General features: G+C 43.6%; 1 protein-coding gene across 13 annotated transcripts in view; it reads right to left on the bottom strand.

Moving 5' to 3' along the window:
• Nucleotides 1-22,709, bottom strand: part of LOC107396846 (guanine nucleotide binding protein (G protein), alpha activating activity polypeptide, olfactory type) — an 81,715-nt gene that overhangs the window by 13,531 nt on the left and 45,475 nt on the right. For 4 of the 13 annotated variants that reach the window (XM_070553549.1, XM_070553555.1, XM_070553554.1 and 1 more), the window contains 7 exons: nucleotides 19,483-19,646; nucleotides 18,730-18,763; nucleotides 18,492-18,581; nucleotides 13,495-13,676; nucleotides 13,320-13,414; nucleotides 12,460-12,559; nucleotides 6,583-6,744 (listed from right to left, as the gene is read on the bottom strand). In XM_070553549.1, the coding sequence (XP_070409650.1) occupies nucleotides 6,601-6,744; nucleotides 12,460-12,559; nucleotides 13,320-13,414; nucleotides 13,495-13,676; nucleotides 18,492-18,581; nucleotides 18,730-18,763; nucleotides 19,483-19,646 (809 nt within the window). In that variant the 3' untranslated portion in view covers nucleotides 6,583-6,600. The other 9 variants (XM_070553558.1, XM_070553557.1, XR_011521212.1 and 6 more) reach the window with 9 other exon arrangements.

Raw genomic sequence — 22,709 nt, 5'->3', positions numbered from 1 at the left:
GTGCTTGGTAAAGCTGTCCTTTTTTGATTTGATCGTAAATCAAATTATCCAAATTATAAAACTATGCCCACATCATCTTAAACTCCAGTTCAAAGCTTTGTAGAGAAGTTGTCGGAGTGGCCAATCCGTAACTTTCCTCTTCAGCCAAAAGAACCAACGGCAAGCTGGATAAAATCTGTTGCTGTTCCACCTGCTGCAACGGTTCCTTTCAGAATAAAAGCTGAACCATCACGACCCCGTTTTGTGTCTCGCTAGATACCAACAAAACTGTCATGACCCGGAAGTATCTCAAGACTGGTCTGGTCGGCAATCGCTGCTTTTCCTACTGGCTTCGGTTCCAGAGACGGTCAAGCTGGACGTCGACATTCCTGATCTAACGGGGACTTCCACAAAGGGTACGTAGACCGACAGAATGGCGTCTCAATGTGTGTTATAAATCTCCCAACCAAGCCTAGCGAGAAACATCATCTTCACTCCCACCAGAACTAATCGTTTCTTTGGATTTGCTGGTTCTGAACAACATTCCACACTACACCATTCTGCGCCTCACTTCCCCTTAGTGACACCATACATTTAGTTTAAAGTCAGTCTAGTTTTAATTTGTTAAGTAATAAATGTTTAAACTTTTAAAACTTGACTCTCTTCTGTTGTCTCGGAGTGAATACGAAGTTGTTACATAATCCCTGCAATAAAAAGTTCCAATCTTCTGGTTTAAATTATCCAAAGGTCCATAAGATTGATTTCATAGTTCCTATGGAATCTCACATTTTATGGTTCATTAAATAATATGTAAATTTAATCGTTACAACAGTTATTTAATTGTGACCATTTACAAAACGTTAAAGGATCTTTGTTTGGAGTTGGAAGGTACACCCCAGATCGTTGTGTTAGTAAAACACATGCTTCCATAGTCATACATTTTCTAGAAAGCTTCACTAAGCTCCTCTCTGTTTACACAACAGACTTCAAACACTTTCCTAAAGCTGATGACTTTCACGTTGATGATGGCAAACCTGCAGAACAATTCTGTGGAGTGCTTAAACTATTTGATGTGCAACAAGGTCCACGTGGTCCAACATACAAACTTACTCTTAACCAGAGATGTGGATGTGTTCTCTAAGGTCATCTAACATGCCGTCTTAGTAGCGTGTTGTTTCGTGTGTGTATGTGTGTGTGTGTGTCTTACTACTGAGCACAGTCAATCAGCTGATATTCATTGGAGCGTTCAAAACAGGCCTTCACACCTTCGTCCTCCCAGAGGCTATGAACATGCTGGAAGAAATCCTGGAGAAAGAAAGAAGGTGCTGAGACACCTGGACCACTGCACCTGGTTGTCCTTTAACAAACTAGACTGAACCAGATGATACTGGACCATGTTTTATAAAATGATCAACGACCTGCACTTTCTGAGTCTGAGGATTCCAAAGCCGTTATACTAGAGAGCATCATTAACCCAATAACATGCTGGTGGCAATGGACATGGGACCAGTTGGTTCAGTTACAAGCGATTTAAGCATTAGTAGGGACCGCAGCAGCTCTGGAGGTTGAGCGGGTTGTCCAGTAATCGGAAGGTTGCAGGTTTGATCCCAGCTTCGGACAGAGAATTCTGCTGTTGTCTCCTTGGGCAAGACACTTAAACCACCTTTTCCGCTGGGCAAGATATTCTGCCCGTGCTGCCCACGGCTACTTTCATTACACTATTAATAACTTTCTTGACTATTAGCATATCTATTCATTCCAATCAGTAGATGTCTTACTTTTAAACATATTTACTGTACCTATCATCTCTTTTGTATTAACGGCCCAAAGGAACATTGAGTGGGAGTTCTTTACTACATTGTTTTCCATAGCTTTGCTATCTTTAGGCTGGTTCTCTTCCATTTCTTGTGCCAGCCTTTGTCCAATATTCACAAAGAACTCATTGAACCCTTCCACCACTTGACTGTTGTTTTTTGTAACTCTAATTTCATCAATAAAACATTCTGCATAATTATGACTAGCCTTATTTTTCTTAATGTCATTCAATAATTTCCATATGCCTTTATTATTGGTTTTATTTTCATTTAATAATTTTGTATAATATTTCTTCCTCCATACCCTCATTACAGTAGTCAATTTATTTTTATATTTCTTGTACCTTTGTTCTTCCTCTATCGTTCTATTTGCTATATACTGTTTACAGAGAATATTCTTGTTTTTTACAAGCATTTAACAGTCTCTTTGTAGTCCAGCTGTTGTTAAATGAACCAGGCCTAGACAGTGCCATCATGTCTAACTTTCGCCCAATCTCAAAACTGTCCAAAGTAATGAAGATTGTACTTGCTATTTAACCTTCCCCTCACCTAGATTCTCTTATTCTGGACCAGGTTTCAGCCTGAGATGCAGGTTCTATCTGACAGGATCAAACCTTTAGGCATACTTTTCAAATCTTTCTGGCCCTGACTGAACATCTCCTTTCCTCTTAGGCCTAGTCCACACGTAGCCGGTTTTTTTTAAAAACGAATATCCGCCCCTCCAAAAACTTGCATCCACACCACCTCGTTTTAAAAAAACTGTCCACACGTACCCGGATAAATACGTTGTTAAGGACATGCCAGACCTGTAGGGGGCAGTACTTCCCCCGTTCTTAACCTCGTCCTTTGTCTGTGGTCTTCCGCAAGGAGCAGTAATTCCTCTTGCAACAACAAACAAGCAGAAAGCACTTGGACGATTGATAAAGCGAGCGCAGCTCTGAGGGCATCCATGCTGCCGGCTAGTGTAAACACAGGTCGCACACGTGATGTCAGCATTTTTTGTGGCAGAAAGTGACGTTGCGGACCTTAAAACTCCGGTTTTGTCCGTCCACACGCAGACACCCAAAACGGAGAAAACGCAGATCTTCACTTTGCCGGAGTTTTTAAAAAGATCCGTTTGTGTGAAAAAACTCCGTTTTCGTGTGGATGACAGGCCAAAACGTAGAAAATATCTACGTTTTGGCAGATCCCCGGCTACGTGTGGACAGGGCCTTACAGACACTAAAAACAACCATTTAACAACCCATGATGTCTTTCTCAGGTGACTTCACCTGAGTGGACAGCAGAGACAGCATGTGACCAATTAGCTGTCGGATTGGAGAAGGGTCTGTTTAATTAATGAAGCCTCAGGTGAATTTCAGGTGTGTGTGTCTCAGTTGAACTTGTTACATCATGTCATTACCATCATTACAACAAACAAGCAGGTCTCTAGGTGCTGCTTTAATAGAGCAGTGTGTGTGTGTGTGTGTGTGTGGGGGGGGGGGGTAAATTCTCCTGGGTCTCTCTTCTACAGACAACAAAGCTGCAGATGCATTCTGTTTGATCTCCATCTGTTGGTGCTGATCTGAAGATCCAGATCCAGGTCAGGTGCTCTACCTGAGACACACCTGTGTGTTGTTTTCTGTTAATATGTTTAAAAATCCATCCAATTAGGTTCTTTCTTTTTAGTTTTTTAAGAAAAACCGAGTTTGACATAAAAACAAGAATGAGATTCATGTCCAAGTTTGTTTTGGATGAGGAATACGTCCAACCCGACTTTTCACCGGGATACATGTTCAGCTGCAGACACACCTGAGTGACATAATCAGACGTTACCTCTGTGTATTCGAAGTCCGACAAAGGTGAAATGCTTCTGATGTACTCCACTCTGAACTGGTTACCAGGGTTACCAAGAGGAATGGGCGGAGTCAACGAGCTCATGGCTGAAACGATGGTCTAACACACACAGAAAATCTCATTGATCCTTGAATCAAATGTTTAGTGCAGGGTAGACAACCCAGGTCCTTGAGTACCGCTGTCCAACATGACTTAGTTGCAACACTCCTGATTCAGTGGTTGAATCACCTGTTCAGCAGGTCACCTGCTGATTACAACTAAAACCTGCTGGATAGGGGCACTCGGGGAGTCAGTACTGCCTACCTCTAGTTCAGTATCATCTCCCTGAAGTCAAGCTTTTGACCAATCACAGTGATTCGTGTGCGTCATGTGACTCACCACAATTGCATCTTTTACATTCTTCCTTATGTCTTGGATCTTCTGTTGCTTCTCTCTGGAAATAAAGAGTTAAAATACCTTCAAAAGTAGTTCATCATGCTGGAACCCCCAAATCATTTACTACATAGGCAAAAACATCCAGAGTGTTTATTCATTCATTCATTCATTCATTCATTCACATATTTTAGGAGGCGGAGAGCTGCTGGAGATAAACCATCTCAACCCCCCACCCCCGCGTCCTTTCTGGCACTTAAATTGTTTTTGTTTATGTTTATGTTAAGCGCCTCGTGATTTTTATCTTGAGAGGTGCTTCCAAAATATCCCTTTCTTTCTAATGACAGAAGTGAGGTCAAAATGGAAAATGCAACAACAAACTGTTGTTTGTGTGTGGAAACGACAGATGAGTAACTAAAGGGGACAGAGAATCAGAATCAGAGAGAGAGAGAGAGAGAGAGAGAGAGAGAGAGAGCGAGAGAGAGAGAGAGAGAGAGAGAGAGAGAGAGAGAGCGAGAGCGAGAGCGAGACAGAGAGAGAGAGCGAGAGAGAGAGAGAGAGAGAGAGAGAGAGAGAGAGAGAGAGAGAGAGAGAGAGAGAGCGAGAGCGAGAGCGAGACAGAGAGAGAGAGCGAGAGAGAGAGAGAGAGAGAGAGAGAGAGAGCGAGAGCGAGAGCGAGACAGAGAGAGAGAGCGAGAGAGAGAGAGAGAGAGAGAGAGAGAGAGAGAGAGAGAGAGAGAGAGAGAGAGAGAGAGAGAGAGAGAGAGAGAGAGAGAGAAGGCTGTAGCAGGCTGGAAGGTGCCTTTTAGACCCCCCCCCCCCCCCCAGCCTGATGTTTGTATTTATTCCCATTGAATGAACAATAACAAATAATAATAATAACCTGGAGTATAGAGAAAGAAAGGATGACGTCGTCCCAAAAGACAGCTGAAGTCCTGATAAATGATGCCAGGCTGCAGTTTACTGGAGCACCACAGACTTGTTGGTAGACGATCCCGTAAGACAGGAGCAACAAGGTCCTGTTCTACAACTGCTAAAAGCATCTGGTTTGTTCAGGTCCTGGAGATCAGATGAGGCCGGACCATTAAGTGTTAGAATGAGCCTACTGGTTCTACTGGTTCCTGCTTTCTTCTTCTGGTTAAGTCTAGCTGCAGCTGTTACCATCAGTTCATCCACATGCCGTAACTAAGGATCACTAAACAGAAACTAGACTTAGTCGACACAAGCTTGATCAGACGACTGAACTCATCTCTTCTAGTTTTGTAGACTTCTAACAGGAATGTGTGTGAGGTGAAGGTTCCAGGAGTCTTCTCCCACCTCTGTCCACCCTCCTGGTGGAGGAAGCTGGACTCGTTCATGACCGAGTCAGACTTACTCAGCATTGAAGCCGTCAACGTGAAGAATCCGCATCTGCTTCACGATGGTACTTTTACCAGATTCTCCTGCACCTGCAGAAGAGAGGATTGGCGGGTAAAGTCAGGGAGAAGGTGAAGGAGCAGGGAGACGGGTCAACAGACATGCGTCTCACCCAGCAGCAGCAGTCTGTGTGTAGCTTTATACGCCTGTCTTTCTTTCTGCAGTTGCTTCTCAATCTTTTTGTTGGCTTCTCTTTTTGCTTTTTCATCCAGTCGTTCTTCATCCGTCTTTCCTCCCAGACAGCCCATCTCAACTGGAACCACTGAAACCAGTAAACAAAACTATTCAGAACCCTCCCACAAACTCATCGGAACTAAAGTTGGGCCAAAGCAAGAGAACGAGCGTCGGAGGGCAGCCAGGGATGCTCTGACAGTTGTACACATCTGCCGGTTACTTACCTGCTGGTGATCACACACCTGTATCGTTTCTGCAGGTCCAGGTCAGTCCTTCTTCCTGATGTCCATCAAAGTCCAAAACAGAAGAATCACAAACGCTCAGTCAGCATTCCTGTTTAAGTTTCTGCTTCAGGAGACGAAACAGAAGCTCCTGCTGGTTGTCTGCTTCTTCAGCTGCACAATGCAGCTCCAACCTCCCCCAATCCCTAACGGTACCTCATTAGTCGTCTTCCTCCATCTGCAGCTCCTCTGGGGGATCTGTGTTTTCCTTTAGCTGCCTAACAACCAGCAGCCATTGTCACAAACATCCATCAGTTAGAGTCTGAACCGGGACCAGCAGCCAATCAGCGGACACAGAATGGAACCACTTTAGATTCATGGATCCAGATCAGGTGAAATGGGTCAGACCCCACCACACAGGTGAGGTCAACCCCCTCCTCCATGTGGGATAAACACAAGAGCACATGCATCAGTGGGTTTGCCTCCACCTGCTGGGGTTCGTATGTTAGTGCAAGTTGTGTTGCCGTCACCATGGTAACCAACTGTCACTGCAGCTGACATTAAGACAACACCACTGTCTGTCACACACCTTTAATGTGTTTAACACAGAGAAATGAAACAAAAGAACCTAAACCAACAACATTTGCATGTATTTTTAATAAATCGTGTTACTGATTATTTAAAGCAGAATGTTTTGTTCAAATTAAAACTAAACTCAAAGTAAATAGTTCTTCAGCTACTGTCCAGCTGTCAAAGTCTTCAACCTGAGGACACATCAGAAGGAAATGTTAGTAAAGTCTGAACACATGGTAACCAGGTCTAAAGCAGAATTTAACCACGTCATGACGAGTTCGATGATCCAACCACACTGACTTCTCCATGTGTTCCTCGCAGAAAGAACGGATTTGTGACATCTCTGACTGGAAAAAGCTCTGCAAGACAAATGAGGACATACGGAGTCTTTCACTAGATCTAAGAGTCAAACCTGAATGAAAATACTCCACAATTAAACTGCCAAATAGAATAGAATAGAATAGAATAGAATAGAATAGGCTTTATTGATCCCACAGCGAGGAACTACACCTGTTACAGCCGCACAAACACTTAAGACAATAATTCAAAGAAACAATAACGGTACGTGTATATCCACATATAAATCAAGGCTTTATTTATGAAGCGTCTTCCACCACCATCTATGGGAGCCCAAGGTGCTGAACACAGCCCACAAACAACTAGAACGCAGTACAATGAATACAAATAATATAAAAACACGATAAAATAAGTTAAACGTGGATTAAAGTGACAGTGTGTAGTTTCCCCAGGCGATTAGTTTTGTGTTCAAGTAAGACCTTACCAACGGATGGCCATTAGGGTCAAAATTCCTTGGGAGTGTAACTTCCAGTAAAATAACAGCATCATCAGATTCCCTCTCATCACTGGCGACGAGTGAAGAGGTAAACGTGTAAAAGGACGTTTATTAATGCTGAAACTTGAGTAATCATTTGTTACAAATCAGTAAATATATTCTGTCCTCATGGGCTTCCGTAGATGGAAACATGACATCCAACATGGCGTCGCCCAGAGACTTCAACCTGCTTCCATGTATTTTAGACCCAATCATCATGGTTATATGTTATGAAACCACCAATATTTTTCAACTACTGGGCATCTTTTAATACATTTACAACAACATTTGAATAGATATTTACAGTGGTAAAAACTACACATTGTCACTTTAAGAATGATTGACCCAGCCCAGCAAAACCATGAAAAAACACAACAAACAAAAACAGGAATAAAAAAACGTAGAAAAGGCAACACAACTGAAGGCCAATCGGGGAACGCCAAACGAAAACAAAAAAGAGTTTTAAGACGACTCTTAAAATCCGGCATGAATGGAGACAACCTAATTGAGAGTGGCAGCTGGTTCCAGAGTCAGGAGCTGAAACTGAGAAAGCACGGTCCCCATGAGTCCAAACCTAGCACGAGGGACAGCGAGCAGGCCAGGATCAGAGAAGCACAAAGAGCATGGTGGGACATGTCTATTCAGGAGCACAGTTAAATAGAGGGGGGCACCTCCCTGAAAGGAATTTATAATAAACAAAAAATTTAATCGTGCCTGAAAACAGACGGGAAGCCAGTGCAGGAAGGCCAGCACTGGACTGAAGTGATCCTGTCTGCTAGACCCAGTCAGAAACCGGTCTGCAGTCGATGCAGTGATGACTGGCCCAGTCCAGCATAAAGAGAGTTACAATAGTCTTGTATTGAGATTACAAATGCATGGACTACCTGTTCCAGGTGGGCATTCAGCAGCATAGGCTTGATTATGGAAAGTGTAGATGTAAAAAATGGGACCGTATCACCAAGTTAATGTCAGCATCAAACTTAAGTCCAGATGCAATTCTCACCCCCAAGTCGGTGACAACTAGCTTCAGAAAGGGAGACAGAAGGCCCAGACCAACATCTGGACCTGCCACCAACCCACTGCTTGGATGAAAAATAACGACCTCTGTTTTGCCCTCGTTACCATGCAGGTAGTTGGCCGCTAGCCAAGACTTAACCTCGTTGAACAAAAGGAACGTGAGACAAAGATCATTCATTCCCCTGAAGCAATGGAGAGTAAACCTGGGCGGACACTGTGCGACTTTTTCACTCGTAGCACTCAGCTTCAGCTCAAACTGTACGACTTCCTCGCAGGGCAGATCTCACGAGTCATGTGCTCACACTGCACGACCCAGTTCTCGGATGCGACCTGACTGCTCACACTGTACGTCTGGTAGCAACACGTCGGCCCTAAAATGTGCTAAAAATAGCAGTTTTTACACAACAGGCCAGACTTTTGTGTCTTGTCTTGCCTGTTGTCCTTCGGGAGTGCTGCAGGAGGACACACAGGGATTTATGGGGGTTGGATGAGGAAACGAAATAAAGAAAGTAAATCTGTGTTTAGTGATCAGTTTAATTTGACATGAACACGACAAACACGCTTTCTTGACAATCTTTGTGTGTAAAAAACGTGTAGAAACAAAAACGAACAGCGTGTGTTATTAGGGAAGTAGCGAGCGAGCGGTGTTGATGCAGGATTGCGCATGCGCCGTGAGCGGTTCTGGTACTTTTTGGGTCGCAGCTGCTCGCAGCGCCACTTCAACAGTGCGACACCCTCACGAGGGACGAGCAAAATATCAAACACGCCAGAAGTCCGTGCGAGCTCACGATTGCTGATCGGCAGCTGGTCACGTGGTGTTGATCGCCTCTCGTAACCCCCTGTACACTACACGACGCTCGGCGCAAAACTCGCCCCGATTTCGTGAATTCTCGCATGAGTGGAAAATCGGCTTAAAAAAGTGAAAAAGTCGCACCGTGTACGCCCGGCTTTAGTCTAACGGTCCGCGTACAAATGGAACTCAAGGCCATGTCTGCGGATGATTGACCCCAGAGGAAGCAAATAAAAGAGGACCAAGAGTCGAGCCCTGTGGGAACCCCCAGCAAAGATCCTTTCAGGAGGACATAGCATCCCTCCAGTGTAACACAGAACCTCCTTCCATGGAGATATGAAATAAATCAATCCAGTGCAGACCCGGTGATACCAATCCACCCTTCTAGATGACTGAGCAGAATAACATGGTTAACCACATCAAAAGCTGCAGTCAGTCTGATTATAAAAGCACCACAGACGCGCCCTGATCCAAGGATAAATAAATATCATTAAAGACCCTCAGGAGAGCTGACCGTGCTATAGCCAGACCTAAATCCTGACTGAAAAACTTCTAACAAATCAGAGTCAGATAAGTGAGACACAAGCTGCTGATACACAACCTTCTCCGGAAGTTTCAAAGTGAAATGGAGGTTAGAGACTGGCCTTTAGTTGTCAAGCACAGAGACATCAGATCCATATTTCTTCAGGATTGGTCTGCTAACTGCAGCTTTCAGTGCAGTTGGAACCACTCCAGGGCTCAGGCTGCCGTTAATGATCGACCCAGAGACAAGCCAAAACACGGGAAGGCCTGCTTCCAAAGACGAGGTGACAACACATCGAGTGGAGAACTAGACGACCTCTGCCCCAAGACAAGCTTAAACATAGGCAGCAAGCCATTATTTTAACTGTTGGCTGCTAAAAACCACAGCTACAAATTAAGAACTTGGGTTCCAGAACTATGTAAGGGACACAGACAGTGTTCAGTCTCGCTTTATCAGAGCTGCCTGCACCCCAACAGACCACAGAAGAGTGGCTAATAGAGCCAACAACGGAGTGAGAAAGGGATTTTAGCAGTTAGGAATCAACTCCAAAGAACCTTAGCCTCCACAGGAAATGGCTCATTCTAACTCACTAGTAGGGACACAAAGCCTAGGAAACATCTCTGATCTACAGAAAATGATATGTGTCAAATTTCTTTTGTACAAGGAACATCAGCCTGTAGGCTTTCACAAAAACTAGGCCTGTGCTTCTCCACTCTGACTTGATCCAGCTAAACACAGGGTGTTTCTCAATGTCAAGGATCCTCGCCTTGATGTCTTGGTCCCGTCCCGGTTGCTTAGGAGATACGTCATCAGGAACCACCAAAGCCTTTTCCAATTTTCATGTCCGTTCTCCTTTTGTTAGCCGTTTAGCTAGCTGAGCAAGGACACACTGGAGGTGTCTTGTTACCTAGCCTTGGTCAAAACTTTCCCAGAATACACCGTGGTATTTTCAAAAGGACGGCGGATCAGAAGCCGGCAGCTACTTCGGGGCAATTTTCACATTTAAATGTAGGTCAGCTAATAGTAACTATTGAGCTGATATCTGAAATGTTTTTTATATCCAAAGCAGTTAGCTATGGTTGGTTAGTTGCAGCTGTAGTGGCTAGCGGGTAGTAACTCGCTTACATATTTAACAAATACATACACAATTTAAAAGTAAAAAGCTCATTATATATTTATATTGAAACTTTTACGTACCAAATAAACCGTTATCTCCCGTGTCACTGTGTTGCGTGACTGCCGTGAAAGCCACTGTCACGTGATGCAAGTCTGTTCCATTTAACCGTTTTCTCTGACCAAGGAAGGACCGTGTCCTCATAAGCAAGGCGCCTGGCCTCGCTAAACCGAGTCCTACAGGTTTCAGGTGTTTCCCGAATCTAAAGGAATGAGTGATTACCAGGTTTCTGCAGCACTTGATGTCATCCAGACAAGCCAATGTGAATATATAAATCAGGTGGGCAGAGACACTGAAAACATGCAGGACAGGGGGCGCTTGATAAAAGCTGGCTTACAATACACTCACTCTCTCTCTCTCTCTCTCTCTCTCTCTCTCTCTCTCTCTCTCTCTCTCTCTCTCTCTCTCTCTCTCTCTCTCTCTCTCTCTCTCTCTCTCTCTCTCTCTCTCTCTCTCTCTCTCTCTCTCTCTCTCTCTCTCTCTCTCTCTCTCTCTCTCTCTCTCTCTCTCTCTCTCTCTCTCTCTCTCTCTCTCTCTCTCTCTCTCTCTCTCTCTCTCTCTCTCTCTCTCTCTCTCTCTCTCTCTCTCTCTCTCTCTCTCTCTCTCTCTCTCTCTCTCTCTCTCTCTCTCTCTCTCTCTCTCTCTCTCTCTCTCTCTCTCTCTCTCTCTCTCTCTCTCTCTCTCTCTCTCTCTCTCTCTCCATTAGGTTGACACAGCGATATTTGCTCATGTTGTATTATTGTGTCCCTTTCTTTGTTTGCTTTTCTCTTTCTGCAGGTCTAGAATCAGACTCTTGTTGAATGTTTGGTAAAACCCTCAAATCCTGATCTGCCAACATTTATAAACAATGAGTTTAATGAAACAAGAATTACTTCCCGATCTACTCAGTTTCTAGCTGACTCCTGATTCGGCTAAATCTGGGAAAAGGCCTTTGTGAAACCATCTCCTTGACCTCCAGCCAAAGCCTCTCTGCAACACTGCGACTGATATCAGACTGACGGCTCTTGTAAGAGCCAAACAACAGCCTTGGACACAAACGAGCATTCCAGCTTCCTGTTGTGACCTGGAGATATCTCACGACTAGACGGGTTTCGATGTCCACCCAGACTTCTGACAGTCTGGATCTGCTGGGGTCTCCACACAAAGGGTATTGTAGACTCAACAGATTGCGTCGGATGACTTTTATAAACAATCCTCAGCTCATCAAACAGCAAATTCTTTTACAACCCAGACTTCACAAACTCTCTCCGATACAAAGAAAGGTTGCTACAACATCTAGCTTCCATTACAACATTTCACACATCACATTACATCACCTCATATCCATTACATCACATCTCATTATTCATATCTTGTCATGTATAAATTATTAGTTTAGGGAAAACAATTAAATTCATTTTATAAACTACATACTGACTCTGTCTGAATTAATACGAAGTGTGTTTATGGTCCCTGAAGAAGCAAAGAACCCTAGAATCTTCTGATTAAACATTAAAAGATCAATCAGGTTGATATTTCATATTTATATGGAATCATCACATCTTATTGGTCATAATTAATATGTAGGATCAATCATCATCACACTACATCAGATAAACTTGATAATGGTTTAATAATGTAACAGCACGCTGTTAATTTTGTGTAGCTGCACTATCACTAATGTATAGACGTAGTATCACTTGAAGTAGTATATACTTGAGTGTATATGTAATATACGTAGGAGTAGTTTAGTATTTACCAGAATCTGACTGTTGATGGAGCTCAGGTTTGTTGAGCTTTCTTCCAGCTGTTTCAGCTTCTCAGTGATGTTGCTTTCCAGCTGCTGCAGCAACAACAACCTGCACTCAAACCAAAGCACAGGGTTGGAAGGCAAACATCTGTGTTAATCAGTGGCGGCGCCAGGGGGCGCTATAGCTACCCCAGGATTAGTCATGGCACCCCCAAGTAAATATTAGATTTTTTTTTTACAATTTAATTTTAATGTAACGTGTGGATGTGATAATATTTAACATACAAAACAAAACTAATCAGTAAATTATCATCTAGATAGTAAAAACTTAAACCAAAACAGGAAATTGATGTTAACCTTTGACCTCATGTTCCACTTGTGAACGAGTGAAAGGTAGAGCTAGCGGTAAGATGGATCGGGTTTTGTTGCCCACATTTCCACGGGTTCAGTCAGAAACGAATGAATGTTTGGAAGTGATCTCAGACCCACAGACACCTACGGATCTGGATGAAGAGAGTCAACCCTCAACCGCCGCAGCAGTCCAGGGTTCTGCCGCTGGAAATGCTAACGCTAACGTTAGCTAACCTTGCAACACTATAGATGGTTTTCTGTGTGGCTGTATGTGTTTATGATTTCATGGAGAAGTCAGCGATTGTTCATGTTTATGATGTACATTAATGATTGTTTCAGGTGAGGTGTTGTGCGCGCATGTGTATCTGCTAGTGTTGAAGGTGTTTTAGAGAACAATAGGTACGCATGACTACTTCCTTCATAGCACCCTCAATAAAAGGACTAGCTCCTTCATAGCACCTGCAGGAAAACATTCTGGAGCCGCCACTGGTGTTAACGGGCAGAAAAGTGGGCGATACCTTTGCTGATGGACAGCTGTGAGCAGAGAGGAGACTTGCTGCTGACTTTCTTTTAAGGACAGAAGAACTTCGGTTTCAACTTTCTGCCAGCAGCCCTGAAAATTTTCTATTTTTACCATTTTACTGAGCTTATCAGTTGAGAATCAATAATGTTCTTTACTACATGGCTACAGACCGTGAAGTGGTTCTCCAACTGAGCCTTAAAGGACTTGAAGGTTGCTGTGATGTCATCGGACAGAAGCGACTCCGGCTCTGCTCCTCGATCAGACATCAGCTGCTCTTGGTAACTGGTCCACACCCCATGACCATCATGACTCTTTGCTGGAACAGGCTCTGCCTCTTCAGGTAAACAGTCTGCTATTAAGTAAACAGTAAGAAATTAATGACACACAAACATTTCACTTCTCCTTTAACTACTGCCTATCCGATGAAAGAGTTAGAGTGAAATAATGCCTGATGTTGTTCCGGGCTCAAAAACAGAGCTAACCCCTGGACCTGCTGGAGGACATTTAGGGGAGCCATCAGGCTGAAAGAGGACGCCAGCAGCACATGGCATGTCTGTGGGTCACCAGCAATAGCAGACGGGTACCAGAGGGCCAAGTGCTGTCCAGCAATGGCAGTTGCTGAAGCAAAATCTGGAGCCTAGAATCAGTTTAGCAATGCCATAGAGAACAATTACTGATCATCGCCAAAATAGTTCGGACAAACTATTCGGCATCTCACAGGCATTAACGAACTCACGCCGTTTACAGTGAGAGTTGGAAGCTGCTGATGTCAACTGAGAATTTAAACAAGCGATGGCAGGAATATTTTAAGTAGGTCCACAATCCAACAAGTCTTCCAGTGATGAAACAAAACCAGGAGATGCTGCACGTAAGAACCCAGGAGCACACATACCACAGAACTTCTTAACAATGTTCATTATGTCCTCTTTTTAAATATTAAACAAAGTTCTTTCAGCTTCGCACATGAAGGTGTTTCTAGTTACCTTCACTTGTTTCGACCGTCATCTGTGGTCTTCAGAAATGTCACAGGTGTTTGTGTGACGCATCTATCAGCTGTTCTTCTGGTGGGCGCGACCAGCCCGGATCTGTCAGATCCGGGCTGGTCGCGCCCACCTCCGCTGGCCGGTCTTTGGAGAAGGGAATCCCAAATGAGAGACAGCTGATAGGCCCCCTCATCTCTGTTCATGTTCCAATGTTCCCGTTTCCTTATTCCTATTGCCTCCCTGACCCAACATTTGAACCGGTTGTTCTCCGTGTTGATAATTTTCCCTTGATCCCAGTCCATGATGTGGTTATTTCGTTTGCAGTGATCTGAGATGGCTGACTTGAGGGTTTGCTCCTCTGCTTTTTTCTTTGTTGACCTTGTGAGTCTCTGTTGATTCCTTCTCGTATTCCTTCTGGTGCTCTGCTCTTCTTATGTCATATGTTCTCCCGGTTTCCCCTATGTATGTTTTATTGCACGACATGCGTGGTATTTCATAGATTACATTATATTTCTTGTCTGGTTCTATTTTGTTCTTGGGGTGTACTAGAAGCTATCTGAGTTTCATGTGAGGTTTGACAGTTCTGCTGATTTGTTGTTTATCACGGTCCTTTGTATACGTTCTGTGACTCCCGGATATCTGGAATTGTGATGGTGTCCGTGTGCGTGTAGTCTGGTCTTTGTTTTTGCTTTCTTTCTTTTGGTCTCTCTGTTTTATTGATTTTCTTTGACTTGTTGTTTTCCTTTCTCTATGGCCCAGTGGCGGTTCTTCATGGAATTACTCCCCGGGCAAATCCTAGTTTGAATCTGTAAAAAACGATTCAAGGAATGTTTTCGAACCATTTGAATATTCGTTTCAATATTTCAGCCCTATTAGCTCTGTTAGCCAGTAGTTGACCGAATTTAACCGTTAAAATCCCAGTTAACTGGTTCAAATAACTGAAAACATGCATCATGAGAGCGTACATACCTTTATCTTTCTCCTCTTTTTTCTTTTTTTTTCCTGAATCGGGCACCTGGTGGTTTTAGCCTTTTTATGTTCATCTCTTCTGTTTGGCTCTTGGTAACATTTCACTTCTCCTTTAACTACTTCAGGTATACAGTCTGCTATTAACTGTCTCAAGTTCAGAGCGGGACAGAATGGGACTCAGCTTAGCAACGTTCCTGAGATGGAAGAAGGAAAAGCCAACAAGAGAACTGACATGAGAATCCAGGGTGAGAGCTGGGTCAAAGGTCATGCCAAGATTCCTGACAGAAGGTTTGGTGTGAGAAGCAAGCTGACCAAGAGAGTCTGACTTTGGGAACCAGCTTGTCTGGGGCACAGATGAGGATCTCAGTCTTATCTTCATTCAGCTGAAGAAAGCTCCCACCATCCAGGTTTTGATAGAGTCTAAGCAGGTGTGTAACAGCTGCAGCTTAGACATCTCATGGGGCTTAAAGGAGATGTACAGCTGGATGTCATCTGCATAAAGATGGTAGGAGATTAGCTTTCAGTTTAGGCCAGGGTTGGTGGAGCGTAGGACAGGCCTTGTATAGCTTGGTTTATGCTCGACACAGGTACATCCCACGTGGACATGAGACACGCAGATGAAACGTGCATCAGAATTTGCAGAGTTTATGATTCTTTCCTACCTCTGCAGCTTGTCTCCACTGTGAGCCAATATTCTCCAAGACTGTAGGGGGCAGCATGCATACAACCACACCATAGTAGAAATAGAAATCACTTTCACTGTGTTCTTGTCTTTTTGGACTGTGACAGCAATTGTTAACAATATTTGTATCACAGTGATCTTTATGGATCGAATCATAGAGATATCTGTAATTACGAACCTCCGCCACCATGAGCGCTTGCCAGTGCACCATGTTTTTTCGTGCAGGACCATCCACATGGTTGGAAAATTTCCTAGGTGTGTGGTGCGGAAACTTTGGGCCGTGCGGAGGGGCGAGGTTGCTAAAATCATGTAATTTTGCCCCGCGGAGCCGTGCAGACCTTGTGAACACGTGAAGCATAAACCAAGCTTATGTCAGATGTCACCAAAAGAGTGACCTCTGTTGGATCAGAAATAATCTGTATCCCAAAGAAAGGTCCAAGACTGCAAAAAATAAAGAAAGGTCCATCAAAATCAGACAATCCAGAGATTGGTGACAGGAAAAAAGAGGTTTTACGAAGAAATTAGAGGAAAAAAGTAGGAGCTGAAGTTAACATGTCTGCAGGCTTCTCATCAGGGCAGGTGGTTGTACGCAGTACTGGAGCTCCACAGGGTACGGCGCTCCTACCTTTTCCTATCACCATCTAAGACTTCACCTACAACACCAGAAGCTGTCACCTTCAGAAGTTCTCTGATGGCTCAGCCATTGTCGGCTGTGTGTCTGTGGGGATGGACCTGGAGTACAGGTCAGTCAGCATTGACTTTGTGGACTGCTGTGCACATTATGACCTTTGCTTTAACACCAGTAAAACAACGGAAATGGTGACTGACTTCCTGAGAAACACTCCCCCTCAGGTCACTGGTACCTACTGAAGACTGACTCACGTGAGATGAAATGGTGCCTTGTTTTGGTACCAGTCCTTCATTAACGAGAACGTATGAGACAGCGATTTACCAAGATAGACAGCACTGCATGGGCAAGAGCATAATGTCATCAGTTGCTGGAGGTGAACTGTAAGCGAGGCTAACAGCATGACAGAGAGAACGCATCGTACCTTTGGGTTCATTTCACTAAATGCAATGGGTGACTAGGTGATGACATCAACAACGTTCTAAGTGAGTTATCATCGTCATAATCTGCTCCAGCAGGTAAATAATTTGTTTAGGATACCGTTAGCTTGATCCTTTAGCTACAGTTAACATTGCCATCAGCTAATGGTGCATTCTCCTCAGAGCTCGGAAATCCCAACTTCCGAGAAGGAAAATCAAAAGTTTGAAAAGTAACAGCAAAAGGAATGACTATACACAGTAAATTTAATTCACAGCAAAGACTTCTGTTTCAGTTTCATTTGCAGTTTATAAACCTACAAGGACCCACCCATCACACAAACTGTCCAGAGGTGTCCCTCAGTTATTCCAGAGGGCATAAAAGAAGAATAGGAGTACACGGAGCTGGGTTTTAATATTTGCATTATTTAGAAACGGTTGAAGAGTTTTGTACAACACTACGATGATAAAATACAAACAGTTGTGTTATTTATTTTGATATTTATCAAATAAGGTTATATATATAAAACTGGTACTGGTATTATCCTGGTACACAGTAACATCAGTGCAAGACTCAGTTTGTGTTCAGTACTCGTGCAATACTGGATTTACATAGTATGTCTGTGTCCCTTATGCTGTATATTTCTGGAAACACATTTCCTTTGTATTCGTTATTTTTAGTGCCTGAAGATTACATAACAGCTTAATGCCTTTGTGTGTTTACCGTAGTATTATTTTACTTCATTCTTTTCTCTGTTTGTGCTGCTGTAAGTGAACCTTCCCACTGTGGGATCAACAATGTCTATAAAAGCCTTGGAATTTCCTTGGTGAAGCTGGTACAAGTTGCTGGGGAAAGGGAAGTCCGGGCCTCCCTGCTTAGGCTACTGCCCCCGCGACCCAACCCCAGATAAGTGGCCAATGAGAAGTGCGCATGTTCGATCCCGTCTGCGGCCACAGGTTGGTAATAAGAATATTGTTGCATTAACAGAGGAGTGCCGGCGGTCAGGGCTAGGGGGACCCCAACACAAGGGGGCCCCAGGCGGCTGCCGACCTATGCCAAATGGTAAAACCGCCTCTGCTGAAGACTCAGACCAGACCAAGGTGTTTTAGCTTCCTTTGCAGGGATGCTGCTACCATGACTAAGACTAGGATAACAATATGAGACAAGTATTCAAAGAGCTAACCATATGGTGCAAAAGTTCATTTATGTTAGTAATTCAACTTAAAGGTGAAACTAATATATCAGACAGACTCAGACATCACAAATACTTGTGATGAATCAGGTTTACAGCTTATGAAAACTCCACATTAAACATCTCAGACAATTAGAATATTACATGAAATAAAGAAACCAGAACTTGAAATAGAGAAATGTCAGACCTTTGAAAAAGTCTAAATTACATCAATACGCAGTACTTGGTTTGGGCCCCTTTTACTTTTACTGAAATAAATAAACGTTTACACCATCTTCTAATTTTTCTAGTTTCACCTGTACTTGTTATTGCTGAAACAGAATCCTGCTGAGACTCCGCCTTCCTCTTGTGGACTGACACACCCTCTGAGTGGTCCGACAGATAACCTGTGAAAATAAATTTGTTGTAAATCAGAATATCCTAAAACTTTGGACCTGGTCAGTTATCTGGTTGTTACAGAAAACAAGGCGCCATATTCAGTTTTTCTTTTTTTCATTATTGAAGGAAAAGGATGCAAAAATGAACTTGCAAGACCTGAATCAGCAGCATGTCTTTTCCTCAGAACGTCCTGCAGAAGCAAAGAGACAAGATATAAACACAAAGACACACTATTCACATACAAAAATACTTAAATAATGCTAGAGGGAAGGTTTGAATTGTACACAGGCCTCTGTGGAGTCCTGAGAGATGGGGTGGCAGTGGGGTGAAGCGAGCTGCTAGGGCTCACGCCCCAGACGTTGTCTTAAAGGCTCCGGATCTAATTTTGACTTTGAAGAGAAGAAAATTGCTTAGAAATGACATGCAGTACCAACGTTTACCAGAGGGGGTGTAGCTACTCTCAGGCATCTGCACCTGCTGACAGGTGTTTTAGCTCTCAGATCAGTAGAAAAGGGTTCTGATATTTCTGGGACGGCTTGTTTGATTTTTTTCAACCACAAGTCAAAAGCCACGTTTTCTTTCAAGACTCAAGAACAGTTCGTTTCCCACTCTGAATGCACACATGCACCAAACATTTTATATAAAAACCTTCTGCTTTCAGATGCCAGCCGTGTTCGTGCTGCTTTTGTTTATCCTACATTTTTGCTTTCGGTTCAGAAGCATGATGTGTAGAGGGAAGTAAGTCATGCATGGTGCTTAAGGACATCTGTTCAAAGTTGCTCTCTTCAGGGATCGTAGCCTCCTACATCCCGCCACTGCAGGAAGCGTAAGAGGTCCAGCTGCCTCCGTTTGAACCTACTAGGACTACAGTGACGTAGATGACTACGAACCTCCACCAGCACATTCTACCTGTTTAAAGGAAGAGTTTTGTCCTGCTGCCATCTCCACGGAGTGATCGTCCTGCGTCTCTGGCTCCGCTCCCTCTGAGATCTCTGATGCAGGTTGGTTCACATCGAAAAAGGGATTTTCTGCTACGCCATCGTGAGAGGAACCAGATGGCAGGGAAGAAACATCTGGATGCAAAGGAAGATGATTGATATATGGCATGTTTAAAAAATCACAAGGCACTGAACAAGCACAATAAAAAAGAATAAAAAATTAACATCAAAAATAAGAATGAACAAACAAGGAAGCGTGAAAACTTCAGAAAAGGCAGAAACAGCATTATGAAAAGAAGCTAGTGAGGAAGAGGATGAGCAGGACGTCGCCCAAAAGTCAGCTGGAACAGCTGGATCTCAGAAACTCAGAGGGAAACTTTCATGTCGAGCATCTCCTAAGTTTCTTTGTCTTTAGTTCTGGTGACACGGGTTTGTTGCTACCTTCGTCAGTACCACCTGGATGTTGATGGCGGCACTTGGACGACATCGCCCTCTGCTGCCCGCGCCTGCTCCACTGATCACACGAGTGGTCCAGGAGGTAAACTTCTTCGTTTGTGTTCATGTATTTAGCAGACGCTTCTGTCCAAAGCGACTTACAGGTGAATTTCTTCCTCCCTGTTCATTTTCCTGGGTCCACGTCTCCTCATCTCTGTCGCTTCTTTGATCCATCTTTAGAATTTGTGTTGCTGTGTGTTTATGATCCGTGTGTTATCCCAGTCCATTCGATCATCTTGTGCAGGGGTCCGTTACGGCAGGATTTTATTGTGCTTTGCTGCTCTTGTGCCTTCCACTCGTTTCTTACTCACACTCGTTTTAAGTTGTTTTTCGTGTGTTGACGTCCCGTTTCTCCCGTGTACGTGTTACAGCATGGTAGTTCATATACAACTGATGATATCTTGTCTTATGGGTGTACTCATCTTCTCCCAACTGTCATATACGGTTTGTGTGTATTTGTTGTTATTTTCCTTCACTGTTATAATCTTCCTTGTTATGGGTGTTATGTTATATCCAGGGTGCATCATTCTGTCTGGTTATTTTAAGTCCATGAAAGTTATGCTTTTGCGTCTCTGTTCACGGTGCTACTGCGTAGAGGAGGTACGCCATCTGCGCAGGAACGTCGGTGGATCACACATGGACTGTGTTATCAGCATGAAGGACGCGGGCAGCCGAGGGCTACATCGTCCTTTGCTGCCTGCACATATACGGAGGTCACGCCAAGAACAGCTGGCAGCTCTGACGAACGCAGAAGTTCTGGCACAAACATGTCAGCCGAAAGTAAAAAACCATCTAATCACTGCTCGGTGTTCAATAAGAAAAAAGAAGATGATTACGAACGAACACAGAATGATGGACGCCTGAACTCACTAAGGATTTACAAAGTGAATCAAGCGACAGTGGCACAAGTAAAAGGACACATTCGATTCAATTGAAAAATACTTTATTAATCCCAGAGGGATTCATTCTCCTGATGCAAACAGAAGAATTCACCAAGGTAAAACAACAGCTGTTTATAAAAGTGTCCAGACTGCCAACGCTACGCAAGGATAAAGGAAGATCATTCCAAAGTCTGGAAGGAGCCATCACCTGGACGTTTATATATGGTCTTTGGAGCTTCTAGAAGGTTCTGGTGGGTGGACCTGAGGGCTCGGGTTGGAGCATAACGCCCGGAAAACACCAGACGCGGAAGCACAACGATGTGGAATGACGAGCGCTTCTAATCGGCGCCCTCGTTAACCGACGCTCTCAGTCACATCAGCTGCAAAGCGCCATGAAGGCTCGACCGTGCAGCGATAGTTTCGCTCAATTTTTTATCGTGAGCCGCGTCAATTCTGGCAGGAAGTCAAACCAAAGCAGAAGAGTCAGGCCAGTAAACTTAACAAAATAAAGATGTTTTTTTAAAAACACCTCGATTGATAAATGTGATCATTTTTGTGTATCTAAACAGACTAGAGATGAACACACACACACACACACACACACACACACACACACACACACTTGGAGAAACATGGCATTTCCATAATTTTAAATGCAGTTTTTACATCAAAACATGGTTTTAATAAATGTGAATAAAAACAAATACACAGCAGCAGGATCAGCACAGTTTCTGATAAGCGGGGCAAACTGGACATTAGACTTTAACAGGTCAGTGATATAGGGAGGAGCTTGAGCATGTAGAGCCCTGAAAGTTCTAGTCAGGACTCTAAATGAACTCTAAAGTTAACGGGTAACCAGTGCAGAGACACCAGAACAGGAGTGATGTGTGCTCTTCTGTTTGCTCCAGTTAGGAGCCTCGCTGCAGAGTTCTGGTCCAACTGAGGGCGGTCAAAAGCTTTTAGTTAAAACATGTGAAGAGTGTGTTACAGTCATCTAGACGGGAGGAGGTAAAGGCATGGAGAACCATTTCAGGTTCATGTTTGGACACCAACCTTCTCAGTTTGGAGATATTTCTTAAATGATAAAAACTGTTTCAGACCAACGTTGTTGAGTGGCCTTCAAGAGACACTGATTGGTCGAAAACACCCAAATTCCTTCAGTTTGACTTGACAGCAGAGGATAAATGACCAAGTTTTAGACTAATCAGGGAACCATGCTCTCAGGGGCGACGATCAGACATTCAGTCTTTCCAGAGTTTACCTGCAGGAAGTTAGGGTTAGTTTATAGAGCTCAGAATCCTTAAAGGAGCATCTGCATATAAGTGATAAGAGACATTGTGAAAATAATCAATCTGTCCAAGAAGGTGTATGTACAGCAGAAACAGGAGTGGACCCAGAACAGAGGGTACCCCACGGAACAGATGGGTAGAATTAGACATGATTTGGTTTCTACAGACACGAACTTCCACATCAGAGTAGAAACAACCTAAAAATATATTGGTATTGTGTATTTCCCTTCCTTGACCAGCAACAACTTTCATGCTTGTTGAAGCTGAACCTAGTTTGTTTGCTTCCATCTTATTTTCCAACTTACTTTCATAATCGTGTTTAGCCGTTAGTTTTCTTTTTCAACTCTTTGGTGGCTTCCTGCAGCCCAGACACTGACCCCTGTCTAAAAGCCATTTGTTTATTTTGTATGCATGACTTAACGGACTTTGTAACCCAAAGTTTGTAATTTGGGTCAATTCTAACCTGCTTACAGGGTACAATCACATCCCTGCAGAAAGCAGGTTGCATCCACCAGCGTGTCCAAGTCATCCTC

Source organism: Nothobranchius furzeri, chromosome 7 (genome assembly GCF_043380555.1).
Source record: "Nothobranchius furzeri strain GRZ-AD chromosome 7, NfurGRZ-RIMD1, whole genome shotgun sequence".
NCBI lineage: Eukaryota > Metazoa > Chordata > Actinopteri > Cyprinodontiformes > Nothobranchiidae > Nothobranchius > Nothobranchius furzeri.
This window is presented reverse-complemented; position numbering and strand designations above follow the sequence as displayed.